This window comes from Oikopleura dioica, chromosome 2 (genome assembly GCF_907165135.1).
Source record: "Oikopleura dioica chromosome 2, OKI2018_I68_1.0, whole genome shotgun sequence".
Classification (NCBI taxonomy): Eukaryota; Metazoa; Chordata; class Appendicularia; order Copelata; family Oikopleuridae; genus Oikopleura; species Oikopleura dioica.
In genome coordinates, this window is record NC_137292.1 from 5,713,194 (window position 1) to 5,730,355 (window position 17,162).

Genomic DNA, 17,162 nt, shown 5'->3' on the forward strand with positions numbered 1-17,162 from the left:
GAACCCTTATTAAACCTAGCGACAACACAGGGAGAACACTCTCACCTTAACAAGAACCCTTATTAAACCTAGCGACAACACAGGAGAACACTCTCACCTTAACAAGAACCCTTATTAAACCTAGCGACAACACAGGGAGAACACTCTCACCTTAACAAGAACCCTTATTAAACCTAGCGACAACACAGGGAGAACACTCTCACCTTAACAAGAACCCTTATTAAACCTAGCGACAACACAGGGAGAACACTCTCACCTTAACAAGAACCCTTATTAAACCTAGCGACAACACAGGGAGAACACTCTCACCTTAACAAGAACCCTTATTAAACCTAGCGACAACACAGGGAGAACACTCTCACCTTAACAAGAACCCTTATTAAACCTAGCGACAACACAGGGAGAACACTCTCACCTTAACAAGAACCCTTATTAAACCTAGCGACAACACAGGGAGAACACTCTCACCTTAACAAGAACCCTTATTAAACCTAGCGACAACACAGGAGAACACTCTCACCTTAACAAGAACCCTTATTAAACCTAGCGACAACACAGGGAGAACACTCTCACCTTAACAAGAACCCTTATTAAACCTAGCGACAACACAGGGAGAACACTCTCACCTTAACAAGAACCCTTATTAAACCTAGCGACAACACAGGGAGAACACTCTCACCTTAACAAGAACCCTTATTAAACCTAGCGACAACACAGGAGAACACTCTCACCTTAACAAGAACCCTTATTAAACCTAGCGACAACACAGGGAGAACACTCTCACCTTAACAAGAACCCTTATTAAACCTAGCGACAACACAGGGAGAACACTCTCACCTTAACAAGAACCCTTATTAAACCTAGCGACAACACAGGGAGAACACTCTCACCTTAACAAGAACCCTTATTAAACCTAGCGACAACACAGGGAGAACACTCTCACCTTAACAAGAACCCTTATTAAACCTAGCGACAACACAGGGAGAACACTCTCACCTTAACAAGAACCCTTATTAAACCTAGCGACAACACAGGGAGAACACTCTCACCTTAACAAGAACCCTTATTAAACCTAGCGACAACACAGGGAGAACACTCTCACCTTAACAAGAACCCTTATTAAACCTAGCGACAACACAGGGAGAACACTCTCACCTTAACAAGAACCCTTATTAAACCTAGCGACAACACAGGGAGAACACTCTCACCTTAACAAGAACCCTTATTAAACCTAGCGACAACACAGGGAGAACACTCTCACCTTAACAAGAACCCTTATTAAACCTAGCGACAACACAGGGAGAACACTCTCACCTTAACAAGAACCCTTATTAAACCTAGCGACAACACAGGGAGAACACTCTCACCTTAACAAGAACCCTTATTAAACCTAGCGACAACACAGGGAGAACACTCTCACCTTAACAAGAACCCTTATTAAACCTAGCGACAACACAGGAGAACACTCTCACCTTAACAAGAACCCTTATTAAACCTAGCGACAACACAGGGAGAACACTCTCACCTTAACAAGAACCCTTATTAAACCTAGCGACAACACAGGGAGAACACTCTCACCTTAACAAGAACCCTTATTAAACCTAGCGACAACACAGGGAGAACACTCTCACCTTAACAAGAACCCTTATTAAACCTAGCGACAACACAGGGAGAACACTCTCACCTTAACAAGAACCCTTATTAAACCTAGCGACAACACAGGAGAACACTCTCACCTTAACAAGAACCCTTATTAAACCTAGCGACAACACAGGGAGAACACTCTCACCTTAACAAGAACCCTTATTAAACCTAGCGACAACACAGGGAGAACACTCTCACCTTAACAAGAACCCTTATTAAACCTAGCGACAACACAGGAGAACACTCTCACCTTAACAAGAACCCTTATTAAACCTAGCGACAACACAGGGAGAACACTCTCACCTTAACAAGAACCCTTATTAAACCTAGCGACAACACAGGGAGAACACTCTCACCTTAACAAGAACCCTTATTAAACCTAGCGACAACACAGGGAGAACACTCTCACCTTAACAAGAACCCTTATTAAACCTAGCGACAACACAGGGAGAACACTCTCACCTTAACAAGAACCCTTATTAAACCTAGCGACAACACAGGGAGAACACTCTCACCTTAACAAGAACCCTTATTAAACCTAGCGACAACACAGGGAGAACACTCTCACCTTAACAAGAACCCTTATTAAACCTAGCGACAACACAGGGAGAACACTCTCACCTTAACAAGAACCCTTATTAAACCTAGCGACAACACAGGGAGAACACTCTCACCTTAACAAGAACCCTTATTAAACCTAGCGACAACACAGGGAGAACACTCTCACCTTAACAAGAACCCTTATTAAACCTAGCGACAACACAGGAGAACACTCTCACCTTAACAAGAACCCTTATTAAACCTAGCGACAACACAGGGAGAACACTCTCACCTTAACAAGAACCCTTATTAAACCTAGCGACAACACAGGGAGAACACTCTCACCTTAACAAGAACCCTTATTAAACCTAGCGACAACACAGGGAGAACACTCTCACCTTAACAAGAACCCTTATTAAACCTAGCGACAACACAGGGAGAACACTCTCACCTTAACAAGAACCCTTATTAAACCTAGCGACAACACAGGGAGAACACTCTCACCTTAACAAGAACCCTTATTAAACCTAGCGACAACACAGGGAGAACACTCTCACCTTAACAAGAACCCTTATTAAACCTAGCGACAACACAGGGAGAACACTCTCACCTTAACAAGAACCCTTATTAAACCTAGCGACAACACAGGAGAACACTCTCACCTTAACAAGAACCCTTATTAAACCTAGCGACAACACAGGGAGAACACTCTCACCTTAACAAGAACCCTTATTAAACCTAGCGACAACACAGGGAGAACACTCTCACCTTAACAAGAACCCTTATTAAACCTAGCGACAACACAGGAGAACACTCTCACCTTAACAAGAACCCTTATTAAACCTAGCGACAACACAGGAGAACACTCTCACCTTAACAAGAACCCTTATTAAACCTAGCGACAACACAGGAGAACACTCTCACCTTAACAAGAACCCTTATTAAACCTAGCGACAACACAGGGAGAACACTCTCACCTTAACAAGAACCCTTATTAAACCTAGCGACAACACAGGGAGAACACTCTCACCTTAACAAGAACCCTTATTAAACCTAGCGACAACACAGGGAGAACACTCTCACCTTAACAAGAACCCTTATTAAACCTAGCGACAACACAGGGAGAACACTCTCACCTTAACAAGAACCCTTATTAAACCTAGCGACAACACAGGGAGAACACTCTCACCTTAACAAGAACCCTTATTAAACCTAGCGACAACACAGGAGAACACTCTCACCTTAACAAGAACCCTTATTAAACCTAGCGACAACACAGGGAGAACACTCTCACCTTAACAAGAACCCTTATTAAACCTAGCGACAACACAGGGAGAACACTCTCACCTTAACAAGAACCCTTATTAAACCTAGCGACAACACAGGAGAACACTCTCACCTTAACAAGAACCCTTATTAAACCTAGCGACAACACAGGGAGAACACTCTCACCTTAACAAGAACCCTTATTAAACCTAGCGACAACACAGGGAGAACACTCTCACCTTAACAAGAACCCTTATTAAACCTAGCGACAACACAGGGAGAACACTCTCACCTTAACAAGAACCCTTATTAAACCTAGCGACAACACAGGAGAACACTCTCACCTTAACAAGAACCCTTATTAAACCTAGCGACAACACAGGGAGAACACTCTCACCTTAACAAGAACCCTTATTAAACCTAGCGACAACACAGGAGAACACTCTCACCTTAACAAGAACCCTTATTAAACCTAGCGACAACACAGGGAGAACACTCTCACCTTAACAAGAACCCTTATTAAACCTAGCGACAACACAGGGAGAACACTCTCACCTTAACAAGAACCCTTATTAAACCTAGCGACAACACAGGGAGAACACTCTCACCTTAACAAGAACCCTTATTAAACCTAGCGACAACACAGGGAGAACACTCTCACCTTAACAAGAACCCTTATTAAACCTAGCGACAACACAGGAGAACACTCTCACCTTAACAAGAACCCTTATTAAACCTAGCGACAACACAGGGAGAACACTCTCACCTTAACAAGAACCCTTATTAAACCTAGCGACAACACAGGAGAACACTCTCACCTTAACAAGAACCCTTATTAAACCTAGCGACAACACAGGGAGAACACTCTCACCTTAACAAGAACCCTTATTAAACCTAGCGACAACACAGGGAGAACACTCTCACCTTAACAAGAACCCTTATTAAACCTAGCGACAACACAGGGAGAACACTCTCACCTTAACAAGAACCCTTATTAAACCTAGCGACAACACAGGGAGAACACTCTCACCTTAACAAGAACCCTTATTAAACCTAGCGACAACACAGGGAGAACACTCTCACCTTAACAAGAACCCTTATTAAACCTAGCGACAACACAGGGAGAACACTCTCACCTTAACAAGAACCCTTATTAAACCTAGCGACAACACAGGGAGAACACTCTCACCTTAACAAGAACCCTTATTAAACCTAGCGACAACACAGGAGAACACTCTCACCTTAACAAGAACCCTTATTAAACCTAGCGACAACACAGGGAGAACACTCTCACCTTAACAAGAACCCTTATTAAACCTAGCGACAACACAGGGAGAACACTCTCACCTTAACAAGAACCCTTATTAAACCTAGCGACAACACAGGGAGAACACTCTCACCTTAACAAGAACCCTTATTAAACCTAGCGACAACACAGGGAGAACACTCTCACCTTAACAAGAACCCTTATTAAACCTAGCGACAACACAGGGAGAACACTCTCACCTTAACAAGAACCCTTATTAAACCTAGCGACAACACAGGGAGAACACTCTCACCTTAACAAGAACCCTTATTAAACCTAGCGACAACACAGGGAGAACACTCTCACCTTAACAAGAACCCTTATTAAACCTAGCGACAACACAGGGAGAACACTCTCACCTTAACAAGAACCCTTATTAAACCTAGCGACAACACAGGGAGAACACTCTCACCTTAACAAGAACCCTTATTAAACCTAGCGACAACACAGGAGAACACTCTCACCTTAACAAGAACCCTTATTAAACCTAGCGACAACACAGGAGAACACTCTCACCTTAACAAGAACCCTTATTAAACCTAGCGACAACACAGGGAGAACACTCTCACCTTAACAAGAACCCTTATTAAACCTAGCGACAACACAGGAGAACACTCTCACCTTAACAAGAACCCTTATTAAACCTAGCGACAACACAGGAGAACACTCTCACCTTAACAAGAACCCTTATTAAACCTAGCGACAACACAGGGAGAACACTCTCACCTTAACAAGAACCCTTATTAAACCTAGCGACAACACAGGGAGAACACTCTCACCTTAACAAGAACCCTTATTAAACCTAGCGACAACACAGGGAGAACACTCTCACCTTAACAAGAACCCTTATTAAACCTAGCGACAACACAGGGAGAACACTCTCACCTTAACAAGAACCCTTATTAAACCTAGCGACAACACAGGAGAACACTCTCACCTTAACAAGAACCCTTATTAAACCTAGCGACAACACAGGGAGAACACTCTCACCTTAACAAGAACCCTTATTAAACCTAGCGACAACACAGGGAGAACACTCTCACCTTAACAAGAACCCTTATTAAACCTAGCGACAACACAGGGAGAACACTCTCACCTTAACAAGAACCCTTATTAAACCTAGCGACAACACAGGGAGAACACTCTCACCTTAACAAGAACCCTTATTAAACCTAGCGACAACACAGGGAGAACACTCTCACCTTAACAAGAACCCTTATTAAACCTAGCGACAACACAGGGAGAACACTCTCACCTTAACAAGAACCCTTATTAAACCTAGCGACAACACAGGAGAACACTCTCACCTTAACAAGAACCCTTATTAAACCTAGCGACAACACAGGGAGAACACTCTCACCTTAACAAGAACCCTTATTAAACCTAGCGACAACACAGGGAGAACACTCTCACCTTAACAAGAACCCTTATTAAACCTAGCGACAACACAGGGAGAACACTCTCACCTTAACAAGAACCCTTATTAAACCTAGCGACAACACAGGAGAACACTCTCACCTTAACAAGAACCCTTATTAAACCTAGCGACAACACAGGGAGAACACTCTCACCTTAACAAGAACCCTTATTAAACCTAGCGACAACACAGGAGAACACTCTCACCTTAACAAGAACCCTTATTAAACCTAGCGACAACACAGGGAGAACACTCTCACCTTAACAAGAACCCTTATTAAACCTAGCGACAACACAGGGAGAACACTCTCACCTTAACAAGAACCCTTATTAAACCTAGCGACAACACAGGGAGAACACTCTCACCTTAACAAGAACCCTTATTAAACCTAGCGACAACACAGGGAGAACACTCTCACCTTAACAAGAACCCTTATTAAACCTAGCGACAACACAGGGAGAACACTCTCACCTTAACAAGAACCCTTATTAAACCTAGCGACAACACAGGGAGAACACTCTCACCTTAACAAGAACCCTTATTAAACCTAGCGACAACACAGGGAGAACACTCTCACCTTAACAAGAACCCTTATTAAACCTAGCGACAACACAGGAGAACACTCTCACCTTAACAAGAACCCTTATTAAACCTAGCGACAACACAGGGAGAACACTCTCACCTTAACAAGAACCCTTATTAAACCTAGCGACAACACAGGGAGAACACTCTCACCTTAACAAGAACCCTTATTAAACCTAGCGACAACACAGGGAGAACACTCTCACCTTAACAAGAACCCTTATTAAACCTAGCGACAACACAGGGAGAACACTCTCACCTTAACAAGAACCCTTATTAAACCTAGCGACAACACAGGGAGAACACTCTCACCTTAACAAGAACCCTTATTAAACCTAGCGACAACACAGGGAGAACACTCTCACCTTAACAAGAACCCTTATTAAACCTAGCGACAACACAGGGAGAACACTCTCACCTTAACAAGAACCCTTATTAAACCTAGCGACAACACAGGAGAACACTCTCACCTTAACAAGAACCCTTATTAAACCTAGCGACAACACAGGGAGAACACTCTCACCTTAACAAGAACCCTTATTAAACCTAGCGACAACACAGGGAGAACACTCTCACCTTAACAAGAACCCTTATTAAACCTAGCGACAACACAGGGAGAACACTCTCACCTTAACAAGAACCCTTATTAAACCTAGCGACAACACAGGGAGAACACTCTCACCTTAACAAGAACCCTTATTAAACCTAGCGACAACACAGGAGAACACTCTCACCTTAACAAGAACCCTTATTAAACCTAGCGACAACACAGGGAGAACACTCTCACCTTAACAAGAACCCTTATTAAACCTAGCGACAACACAGGGAGAACACTCTCACCTTAACAAGAACCCTTATTAAACCTAGCGACAACACAGGGAGAACACTCTCACCTTAACAAGAACCCTTATTAAACCTAGCGACAACACAGGGAGAACACTCTCACCTTAACAAGAACCCTTATTAAACCTAGCGACAACACAGGGAGAACACTCTCACCTTAACAAGAACCCTTATTAAACCTAGCGACAACACAGGGAGAACACTCTCACCTTAACAAGAACCCTTATTAAACCTAGCGACAACACAGGGAGAACACTCTCACCTTAACAAGAACCCTTATTAAACCTAGCGACAACACAGGGAGAACACTCTCACCTTAACAAGAACCCTTATTAAACCTAGCGACAACACAGGAGAACACTCTCACCTTAACAAGAACCCTTATTAAACCTAGCGACAACACAGGAGAACACTCTCACCTTAACAAGAACCCTTATTAAACCTAGCGACAACACAGGGAGAACACTCTCACCTTAACAAGAACCCTTATTAAACCTAGCGACAACACAGGGAGAACACTCTCACCTTAACAAGAACCCTTATTAAACCTAGCGACAACACAGGGAGAACACTCTCACCTTAACAAGAACCCTTATTAAACCTAGCGACAACACAGGGAGAACACTCTCACCTTAACAAGAACCCTTATTAAACCTAGCGACAACACAGGAGAACACTCTCACCTTAACAAGAACCCTTATTAAACCTAGCGACAACACAGGGAGAACACTCTCACCTTAACAAGAACCCTTATTAAACCTAGCGACAACACAGGAGAACACTCTCACCTTAACAAGAACCCTTATTAAACCTAGCGACAACACAGGGAGAACACTCTCACCTTAACAAGAACCCTTATTAAACCTAGCGACAACACAGGGAGAACACTCTCACCTTAACAAGAACCCTTATTAAACCTAGCGACAACACAGGGAGAACACTCTCACCTTAACAAGAACCCTTATTAAACCTAGCGACAACACAGGAGAACACTCTCACCTTAACAAGAACCCTTATTAAACCTAGCGACAACACAGGAGAACACTCTCACCTTAACAAGAACCCTTATTAAACCTAGCGACAACACAGGGAGAACACTCTCACCTTAACAAGAACCCTTATTAAACCTAGCGACAACACAGGGAGAACACTCTCACCTTAACAAGAACCCTTATTAAACCTAGCGACAACACAGGGAGAACACTCTCACCTTAACAAGAACCCTTATTAAACCTAGCGACAACACAGGGAGAACACTCTCACCTTAACAAGAACCCTTATTAAACCTAGCGACAACACAGGAGAACACTCTCACCTTAACAAGAACCCTTATTAAACCTAGCGACAACACAGGAGAACACTCTCACCTTAACAAGAACCCTTATTAAACCTAGCGACAACACAGGGAGAACACTCTCACCTTAACAAGAACCCTTATTAAACCTAGCGACAACACAGGAGAACACTCTCACCTTAACAAGAACCCTTATTAAACCTAGCGACAACACAGGAGAACACTCTCACCTTAACAAGAACCCTTATTAAACCTAGCGACAACACAGGGAGAACACTCTCACCTTAACAAGAACCCTTATTAAACCTAGCGACAACACAGGGAGAACACTCTCACCTTAACAAGAACCCTTATTAAACCTAGCGACAACACAGGGAGAACACTCTCACCTTAACAAGAACCCTTATTAAACCTAGCGACAACACAGGAGAACACTCTCACCTTAACAAGAACCCTTATTAAACCTAGCGACAACACAGGAGAACACTCTCACCTTAACAAGAACCCTTATTAAACCTAGCGACAACACAGGAGAACACTCTCACCTTAACAAGAACCCTTATTAAACCTAGCGACAACACAGGAGAACACTCTCACCTTAACAAGAACCCTTATTAAACCTAGCGACAACACAGGGAGAACACTCTCACCTTAACAAGAACCCTTATTAAACCTAGCGACAACACAGGGAGAACACTCTCACCTTAACAAGAACCCTTATTAAACCTAGCGACAACACAGGAGAACACTCTCACCTTAACAAGAACCCTTATTAAACCTAGCGACAACACAGGGAGAACACTCTCACCTTAACAAGAACCCTTATTAAACCTAGCGACAACACAGGGAGAACACTCTCACCTTAACAAGAACCCTTATTAAACCTAGCGACAACACAGGAGAACACTCTCACCTTAACAAGAACCCTTATTAAACCTAGCGACAACACAGGGAGAACACTCTCACCTTAACAAGAACCCTTATTAAACCTAGCGACAACACAGGGAGAACACTCTCACCTTAACAAGAACCCTTATTAAACCTAGCGACAACACAGGGAGAACACTCTCACCTTAACAAGAACCCTTATTAAACCTAGCGACAACACAGGAGAACACTCTCACCTTAACAAGAACCCTTATTAAACCTAGCGACAACACAGGAGAACACTCTCACCTTAACAAGAACCCTTATTAAACCTAGCGACAACACAGGGAGAACACTCTCACCTTAACAAGAACCCTTATTAAACCTAGCGACAACACAGGGAGAACACTCTCACCTTAACAAGAACCCTTATTAAACCTAGCGACAACACAGGGAGAACACTCTCACCTTAACAAGAACCCTTATTAAACCTAGCGACAACACAGGGAGAACACTCTCACCTTAACAAGAACCCTTATTAAACCTAGCGACAACACAGGGAGAACACTCTCACCTTAACAAGAACCCTTATTAAACCTAGCGACAACACAGGGAGAACACTCTCACCTTAACAAGAACCCTTATTAAACCTAGCGACAACACAGGGAGAACACTCTCACCTTAACAAGAACCCTTATTAAACCTAGCGACAACACAGGAGAACACTCTCACCTTAACAAGAACCCTTATTAAACCTAGCGACAACACAGGGAGAACACTCTCACCTTAACAAGAACCCTTATTAAACCTAGCGACAACACAGGGAGAACACTCTCACCTTAACAAGAACCCTTATTAAACCTAGCGACAACACAGGAGAACACTCTCACCTTAACAAGAACCCTTATTAAACCTAGCGACAACACAGGGAGAACACTCTCACCTTAACAAGAACCCTTATTAAACCTAGCGACAACACAGGGAGAACACTCTCACCTTAACAAGAACCCTTATTAAACCTAGCGACAACACAGGGAGAACACTCTCACCTTAACATATTAAACCTAGCGTCCAAGGGAGCCTGTCCGATCGCAGACAGACAGAGTCTCCCGTCAAATAATGAGACATTATGACTTTGCCTGTCCCCATCCCCGCCCACACCCGTTTTCAGAAAAACTCCCGTAGACCAAGCCGGAAACACTGTTATGGTGTTTACAATTTAGTCATTCTGGAAATCTTACTTTTGAAAGCCCCGATTTTTTCAGCATTTTATTTCAGCGATGTGTTTCTTCATCTTTTTTCGTCTCTCATTTGTCAACTTCCAAGGAACAAGTGTTTTCTTCCTTTATTTCTTTGACTACCGATTCCGGCTGCTTCGAATTTGTAGGGTTCATTCGAACGTCGATCGCCTTCAACACGTCCGGATGATCGTGCTGCGCGTTCGTCAAGCGTTCTTCATGATAGCTGTCTCGACGTGTTCCGCGAGGAAGAACTTCTGCTGGTTTTCCAAGCTCTTGCTGCAGACTCTCGAGCAAGTGCAGAACGAAGTCGCCCTAACCTAGGAGCATGTAGTTTCGAGTCGCTTGGAAGTGAAGCGGTAAGTTGTAGACTTCGTTCAAAACCGACAAAAGACGAATAGATGTGGACTCGTATGTATCTAAATTCAATAGTCCATTTGATGTCTGGTAAAGGCTTAAGATGGTAGAATTCCAAACCCTAACCCTCTCGTAATCAATTGATTGTCCCAATCATCCCAAAGCCTTCCTGCTTCTCGTGCTGCGCGATAAAGGCACTGATTTCGCGAACGTAAAAGCCAAACGCGCCCAGCGACTCCGCATCTGATCGATCGCGACTGTCAACTCTGTATTTCTCCTTGAGTCGGTATCTGTAAAGTGAATTGACGTTGTCGTCGTAGCAAATGAAAGTGCCGGGGATGTCTTCCATCGCGAAAAGAGTGTCTCGAATGAGATCCGCTTGAGAGACGTTCAAGTAGTCGCCAGCAGTGTTTGAAAACCCGCAATATTTTCCGCGGGCGCGGGGGCCGATTCCAAAATTTTGCGCGGTTGCGGGCGGGCGCGGGGGCCGATTCAAGAATTTTGCGCGGGTGCGGGCGGGCGCGGGCGGAGGCCCCGCAAAAAATCGCGCCCGCGGGCGCCCGGGGGCAGGGGGCGCCCGTGACCCTCGCGCCCGCAGGCCCCGCGGGTTCGAGGGCTATGAATCTGCGAATTATAGAAGAATAACTCTCAAAAAAACCATAATTAAGCTAAAAACTAAGATAATTTGACTTTTTAAATCAATGGGTGTGGGTGGGGTTGGGGACAAAACTGAGATTGATCAACTAAATGTTCCAAGCCTATGTCAAGCCCCTTAAATCAAAAAATCAAGGAACGGGGCTGAGACGGCCCAAAAATTAACAAACAAGGGGTCTATCGAATCGATAGTATCGATAGCTTAGAATGCAATGAGAAAGGTAGATTTCTCTGTTATGAAGAAGTTCTATTGACAATAATGTTCGTCTGGATTCATAATTCAAATCGGCTGATTTTCCAGTCAAAGATTGCCAAAACGGCCTTTATTTAAAAAAACTGGCCCTTTATTCTTAAATCAAGGAACGGGGCCCATTCATTTTACGCAAAGTTTTTTAGATGAAAACCCAACATTCTTAACTAGCTTAATTCAATTTATGGTGAGCCCCGGGCGCCCGCGGGCGCGAAAAATTTCCGCGGGCGCGGGAGGGCGCGGGGGCCAGATCAAAAATTTTCTACGGGCGCGGGCGGGCGCGGGGCCAAATCCGAGATTTCTTGCGGGTACGGGGGCGCGGGCGCCCGTGGCCCCCGCCCGCGGCCCCCGCGGGGTTCGCGGGCGGGTTTTTCAAACACTGGTCGCCAGAGCCTGTTGCTTTTGCAGGTGTTCTGAAAATTAGTTGGGAGCATTCTTTGTGCAGAGACAACATAGATAGAGTATTTCTTTTTGAAGTATTTCTTTTGAAGTTGACAATGAAGCCTGCGTTTTTCTCTCGGCGTCGATTGATAGATCGGCCGCGATCTACTCGACGAGATAGAAGTAACCGTGACACTGTTTTGCGAGAGGTTCTCTTTGTTCCGCTCGTTTCGGCTGAACGCTGACTTGTCCATCGACATGACAGAACGGAAGGCCGAGTCTTCGTCTTCCTTTGCGCTGGCCATGTCTTTCAGGAACTCAAGGACGGCCGCGTGCCGAGTCAGTTTCGGCTGCACACGACTCCACATATTTTCGAAGACGGCGTAGTTTCTTTGCGGAATGCGCCTCGCTAGATCTTCCTTCAGAAGAGTTGTCGAGCATTGTTCCGATGCGACGAACACTAAAATTGAGGAATTGTTTGAATTCCTGCTTGTAAGATTTGTACCTGATTTTGTCGTTTCAATCGCCTTGCTCCTGTCGGGGTTTTTGATGTGCAGGCAATGTAGAAGCTCCTTGCAGCTAAAACAAGGCCTTCTAAAAATGAATCGCGCTTTCGAATTCACCTACGCCAAGATTCTATAAGCTTGTGATCGAAGCAGTGAGCTGTTTGAGGCCGTTGTGCGCGAGAATGAGCTCGGAGAGGTGCTGCAGTTGGCTGAAGTCGGAAGAAATCTGCGTCAGTTGGTTGATGCTCTTGTCGCTGAGAGAAAGACTGTTGTGTCTGCTTTTCTTGTTTTCTTCAACAAGTTTGCGACCTTGCTCGACATTCTGAAATTAAGACGAATGACAACAGCTTCAAAGCTTGTAAAAATCAACCATCAACGCATTCAAATCATCTAGTAATTTTACAAGCTTGGGCCTTGAGTACTTGGATAGTTATCTTTTTGAAGAATGAAGTTAGGCCAGAGCTTAGAGCATGCCCTGATGAGTGTCGACCGCGTGCTAGACTGAGTAGTACCACTGCATCAGCTCGGGACTCTGTTCGTACTGCTCCCAAGCGCTCGTTCCTTTCGTCAAGTTGATAACTGCAAAAGCTTCGATATCCGCCGATATATGGAGGGCCGCTCTCCGCCGAGGAAACGCTCTTCGCCCTTTCGCTCCAGAAATTTAGCAATTTGGCTTTGGCAGTATTGCTCGCGCGTTTGCTCTGGAAACTCTTTCCAAACGTGGAAGATACAAAACCAAGCGATAAACATCAGTCCAAGGCCACCAGCAACAGCGCATACTTTGCCAGTCACCGTGTCTCTAAACAAACAGTCAGAATCATCATGCATCCGCCACTGTAGCAACCTGTAATTGTCGGATTTTTCCAAAAACTTGAGCTGATTTTGAATGGCTCTCGAATCAGCGGGGTACAAATTTGGCGCCACCGTGTGAAGAATTCCGTCTTGAACGAATTTCCTGTCTGGATCTGTCCATCTTTCGTCTAGATCGGTGTGCGCCTTGCAGCCGAAATACCCAAATAAACGCACTTTCTTGTTCGAGTTCCAATATTCAATCGTTCCAAAGGAATCTTCGATTATGTAGCTTCTATCTTTGGCCAACACATTTCTCGATTCCTTCTCGTTCCAGAAGAGCTTTCAATCGCTTTAAAATCACCTCGAATCCAATCGTTCCCAGGCAACTTCCCAGGCGACATCCTAAAAAAGCTTTTTAGGACTTGTTAAAACTCAACTGTAGTTACATTAAATGTGGCTTGGCATTTGTCGTTCGTCTTTAATCCTGGGGCAACTTGTTCGAACACGGAGACTGCTTTTTTACTCGTTGGCATAATCAGTTCGTCGGGTTCGCCTGAATTAAACGTTTCTCAACTCGAAATCAAGGAAGACACTCACCTTCGAAGCCTGGCACTTTGACAAGATCGCCCGGAACTGCTCCAGCTGGCGGGGCCAAGATCTCGACTTTCTCTGGTGTAGAAGCGCACATGATCATTGCTTCGGTAACGATTCCTCTCATTTTCGCCGGCTTGAAGTTGCACAGAAGGACGACCATTCTGTTCTTCATCTATTGCGGGGTAAAAGCATAATGCTCCGAACTCCATCCGCCAGAGGGCGCTCGGAAAAAGAGGTGGAAGAGCGGAAATGACCTTGAAGAGCGCTCTTTGCAGGGAGCCGGAGGAGAGTACGCTGAGGAGCGCCGAGGGAGAACCTCCGGAGAGTACACACCGGGTGAGCAAGTACGGAAGGGAGCGCGAAGCCACCTCAACCCAGCGTGAAGTGTGTCAATCTCTGTTCAAACACCGCTATCATTTCTGATCACGTAGTACCCCCTGAATGAGCTTAATTTCGCTTAACTGATTTTTCACGCTCTTTTTTTTAATTATTTATATACTTAAACATCTTTTTAGAGTGAAATTTTGCGCTGAATCTAAATAAAGGGTCAAAAACACTAAATTTTGATGATAAATTTAAAAAACATAACTCTCAGGCTCAGGGTGGCACAACTTGTCGAATTTAAGTTTGATAATTAACGTTTAATTATTAAACTTTGATTTGAAATTTATTGAATAGGAGCATGAGATTTTGGGTCTTATTTTTAAGGGGTTCACCAATCTAGGAACACTTATCATCGATCACAAAATGAGGGAAATAGAATTATGTTCGGTTAAATCCATTTTCTGCTCAAAAAGAGCTTTCTTCTGATATATATATGCCCAAAGAAACAACGCCATCACTCTGGAAGGGTTCCTCTCGTGGCCATTTCGAGAAATGTACCTCTCGTGGTCATGCACCTCTCGTGGCCATATACCTCTCGTGGTCGTCACGTACACTTTCGTCAGAATCTTATCAAATGACCACCAGAGGAACATGGCCACCAGAGGTACATGACCACGAGAGGTATTTTCACAAAAGCTCATTATCGGGTTCTCTCTTCCTATTTAATCAATTCTCTGGCGAATTTCAGACAAATCTTCTTCTGCAATAAATTTAATTTAATAATATCCAGAGCTTTTGCTGCACTTCTATACTTCTCCCAACAAAAATATCAATGACTTGCTCGAACATTCCCTCCTTTGATGCTTTAAAATCGTTTGATAAAGCCTAAAAATTTTATAAAATGTTGAATAAATGGATATTCTTTCCATTTGATTTTTGTCAATAAAATAGAGTTATAAAATATAACAGAGTTGTTAACAGAGTTCCATGCTATGGTGAAAATTGATTGAATAAATTTGCCAGACAATTGATTAAATAGGAAGAGAGAACCCGATAATGAGCTTTTGTGAAAATACCTCTCGTGGTCATGTACCTCTGGTGGCCATGTTCCTCTGGTGGTCATTTGATAAGATTCTGACGAAAGTGTACGTGACGACCACGAGAGGTATATGGCCACGAGAGGTGCATGACCACGAGAGGTACATTTCTCGAAATGGCCACGAGAGGAACCCTTCCCATCACTCTTACTCGCCTCTAGAATTGATAATAAAGTTGATACTGGCATGGGTAGAACAAAAATATCCCCTCCGCCCCTGCTGTGCTCACTCACTCCCAGGTGTTACGTTCGAGTAGCGTATTGAGGGCTTATCGCCAACTCATCAGTTCTCCCTGGGCTCGCAAAGTTCGGAGGACTCAGAGTCCTCCGCGCATCTTGCGCCCTCATGCGAGAAGAGTTCGGAGCATTGTGCTCGACATCCTCTATTGCAAGGGAACATGCTTGACAAGTCCGGAAATGACGGTTCGTGGTTTATCCTCTCCGCATTCAATTAGTTCGAGGTATAAAGCGTCCGCATCTGAAAAAAAGAGAGTCATTTGAGCGATTTATTGTCCTGGAGGAGTTGTTCTTGGATATTTGAGAAGGCTAAATTTTGAAAAGAATTAACGCCTTTAGAGATAAGTTTAACTTCCTTTCTTAATACAAAGATAAAAAGTTCTGAACTCGAATCTCCCGAAAACAAAATAATACAATTTTCCAAATACCTGGGTGTTTTCTTGCAGTCGATGATCTTTCCCACCTTCATCAACAACCTCGAAACATCGACTGGCTTCTCTGGTTCGGCCGCTTTCGCTGGCTGAGGCTTCTTTTCCTTCTTTTCTTTCTTGGGCTTGTCCTTTTTCTGGTTTTCGTTCTTTGGCTTCTCCTGCTGTTCGGCCTTCTTTGGCTCCTCTTTCTTTGAGGCTTCATTTTTAGCTGCTCCTTTCTTTTGTGGCTTTGGAAGAGCGACTTGAGTCTTTCCGTTTCGAAGCTCAAGAGTTGTCAATTCCGTTTTCAACGCTTCGACTTGTTTTCTGAAACGGCGTTGAGCGATAAAGGATCTCCTGCTTCAAGATCGTCTCCTGAATGTTAGCAGGAAGCGTGCCCATCGCCTTGATCGCGGCGATCTTTTCCGTCAGTGTTTGAATGATCTTGTCGGCTTCGACGGATCGCGCCTCAAGCTCGGCCGCGCTGAGAGCCATGGTTCGAGAGAGACTTCTAAAAAGGCACACTCTGGTCAGCATTTACTCGGTTTTTTCTGAAGTCGGAAA

At 44.1% G+C, this 17,162-nt stretch overlaps 2 protein-coding genes across 2 annotated transcripts; both read right to left on the bottom strand.

The window, feature by feature from the left end:
- Positions 1-13,564: 13,564 nt before the first annotated feature.
- Positions 13,565-17,121, bottom strand: LOC145699847 (aminoacyl tRNA synthase complex-interacting multifunctional protein 1-like). The gene is made up of 6 exons (XM_081777106.1): positions 16,617-17,121; positions 16,345-16,429; positions 14,535-14,713; positions 14,384-14,490; positions 13,990-14,339; positions 13,565-13,944 (listed from the first exon to the last, which is right to left on the bottom strand). The coding sequence occupies exons 3-5, from the start codon at positions 14,701-14,703 to the stop codon at positions 14,295-14,297; spliced, it is 321 nt and encodes a 106-aa protein (XP_081633232.1). The 5' UTR covers positions 14,704-14,713; positions 16,345-16,429; positions 16,617-17,121; the 3' UTR covers positions 13,565-13,944; positions 13,990-14,294.
- LOC145697908 (uncharacterized) lies at positions 16,458-17,093 on the bottom strand. Its single transcript, XM_081775116.1, has 3 exons — positions 16,960-17,093; positions 16,617-16,925; positions 16,458-16,497 (listed from the first exon to the last, which is right to left on the bottom strand). Exons 1-3 carry the CDS (start codon positions 17,091-17,093, stop codon positions 16,458-16,460), a joined length of 483 nt encoding a protein of 160 aa, XP_081631242.1.
- Positions 17,122-17,162: the final 41 nt, after the last annotated feature.

Bases quoted from the DNA above. Each gene is read 5' to 3' on its own strand.
- LOC145699847 (XM_081777106.1), bottom strand. From the start codon at position 14,703: ATGAAGAACAGAATGGTCGTCCTTCTGTGCAACTTCAAGCCGGCGAAA. The intron at 14,491-14,534 runs GTGAGTGTCTTC...CGTTTAATTCAG, and splicing joins CAAAGTGCCAGGCTTCGAAG to GCGAACCCGACGAACTGATT. The intron at 14,340-14,383 runs GTAACTACAGTT...AAGCTTTTTTAG, and splicing joins AATGCCAAGCCACATTTAAT to GATGTCGCCTGGGAAGTTGC.
- LOC145697908 (XM_081775116.1), bottom strand. From the start codon at position 17,093: ATGGCTCTCAGCGCGGCCGAGCTTGAGGCGCGATCCGTCGAAGCCGAC. The intron at 16,926-16,959 runs GCAGGAGATCCT...ACGCCGTTTCAG, and splicing joins ATTCAGGAGACGATCTTGAA to AAAACAAGTCGAAGCGTTGA. The intron at 16,498-16,616 runs GTATTTGGAAAA...TTCAAAATTTAG, and splicing joins GACTGCAAGAAAACACCCAG to CCTTCTCAAATATCCAAGAA.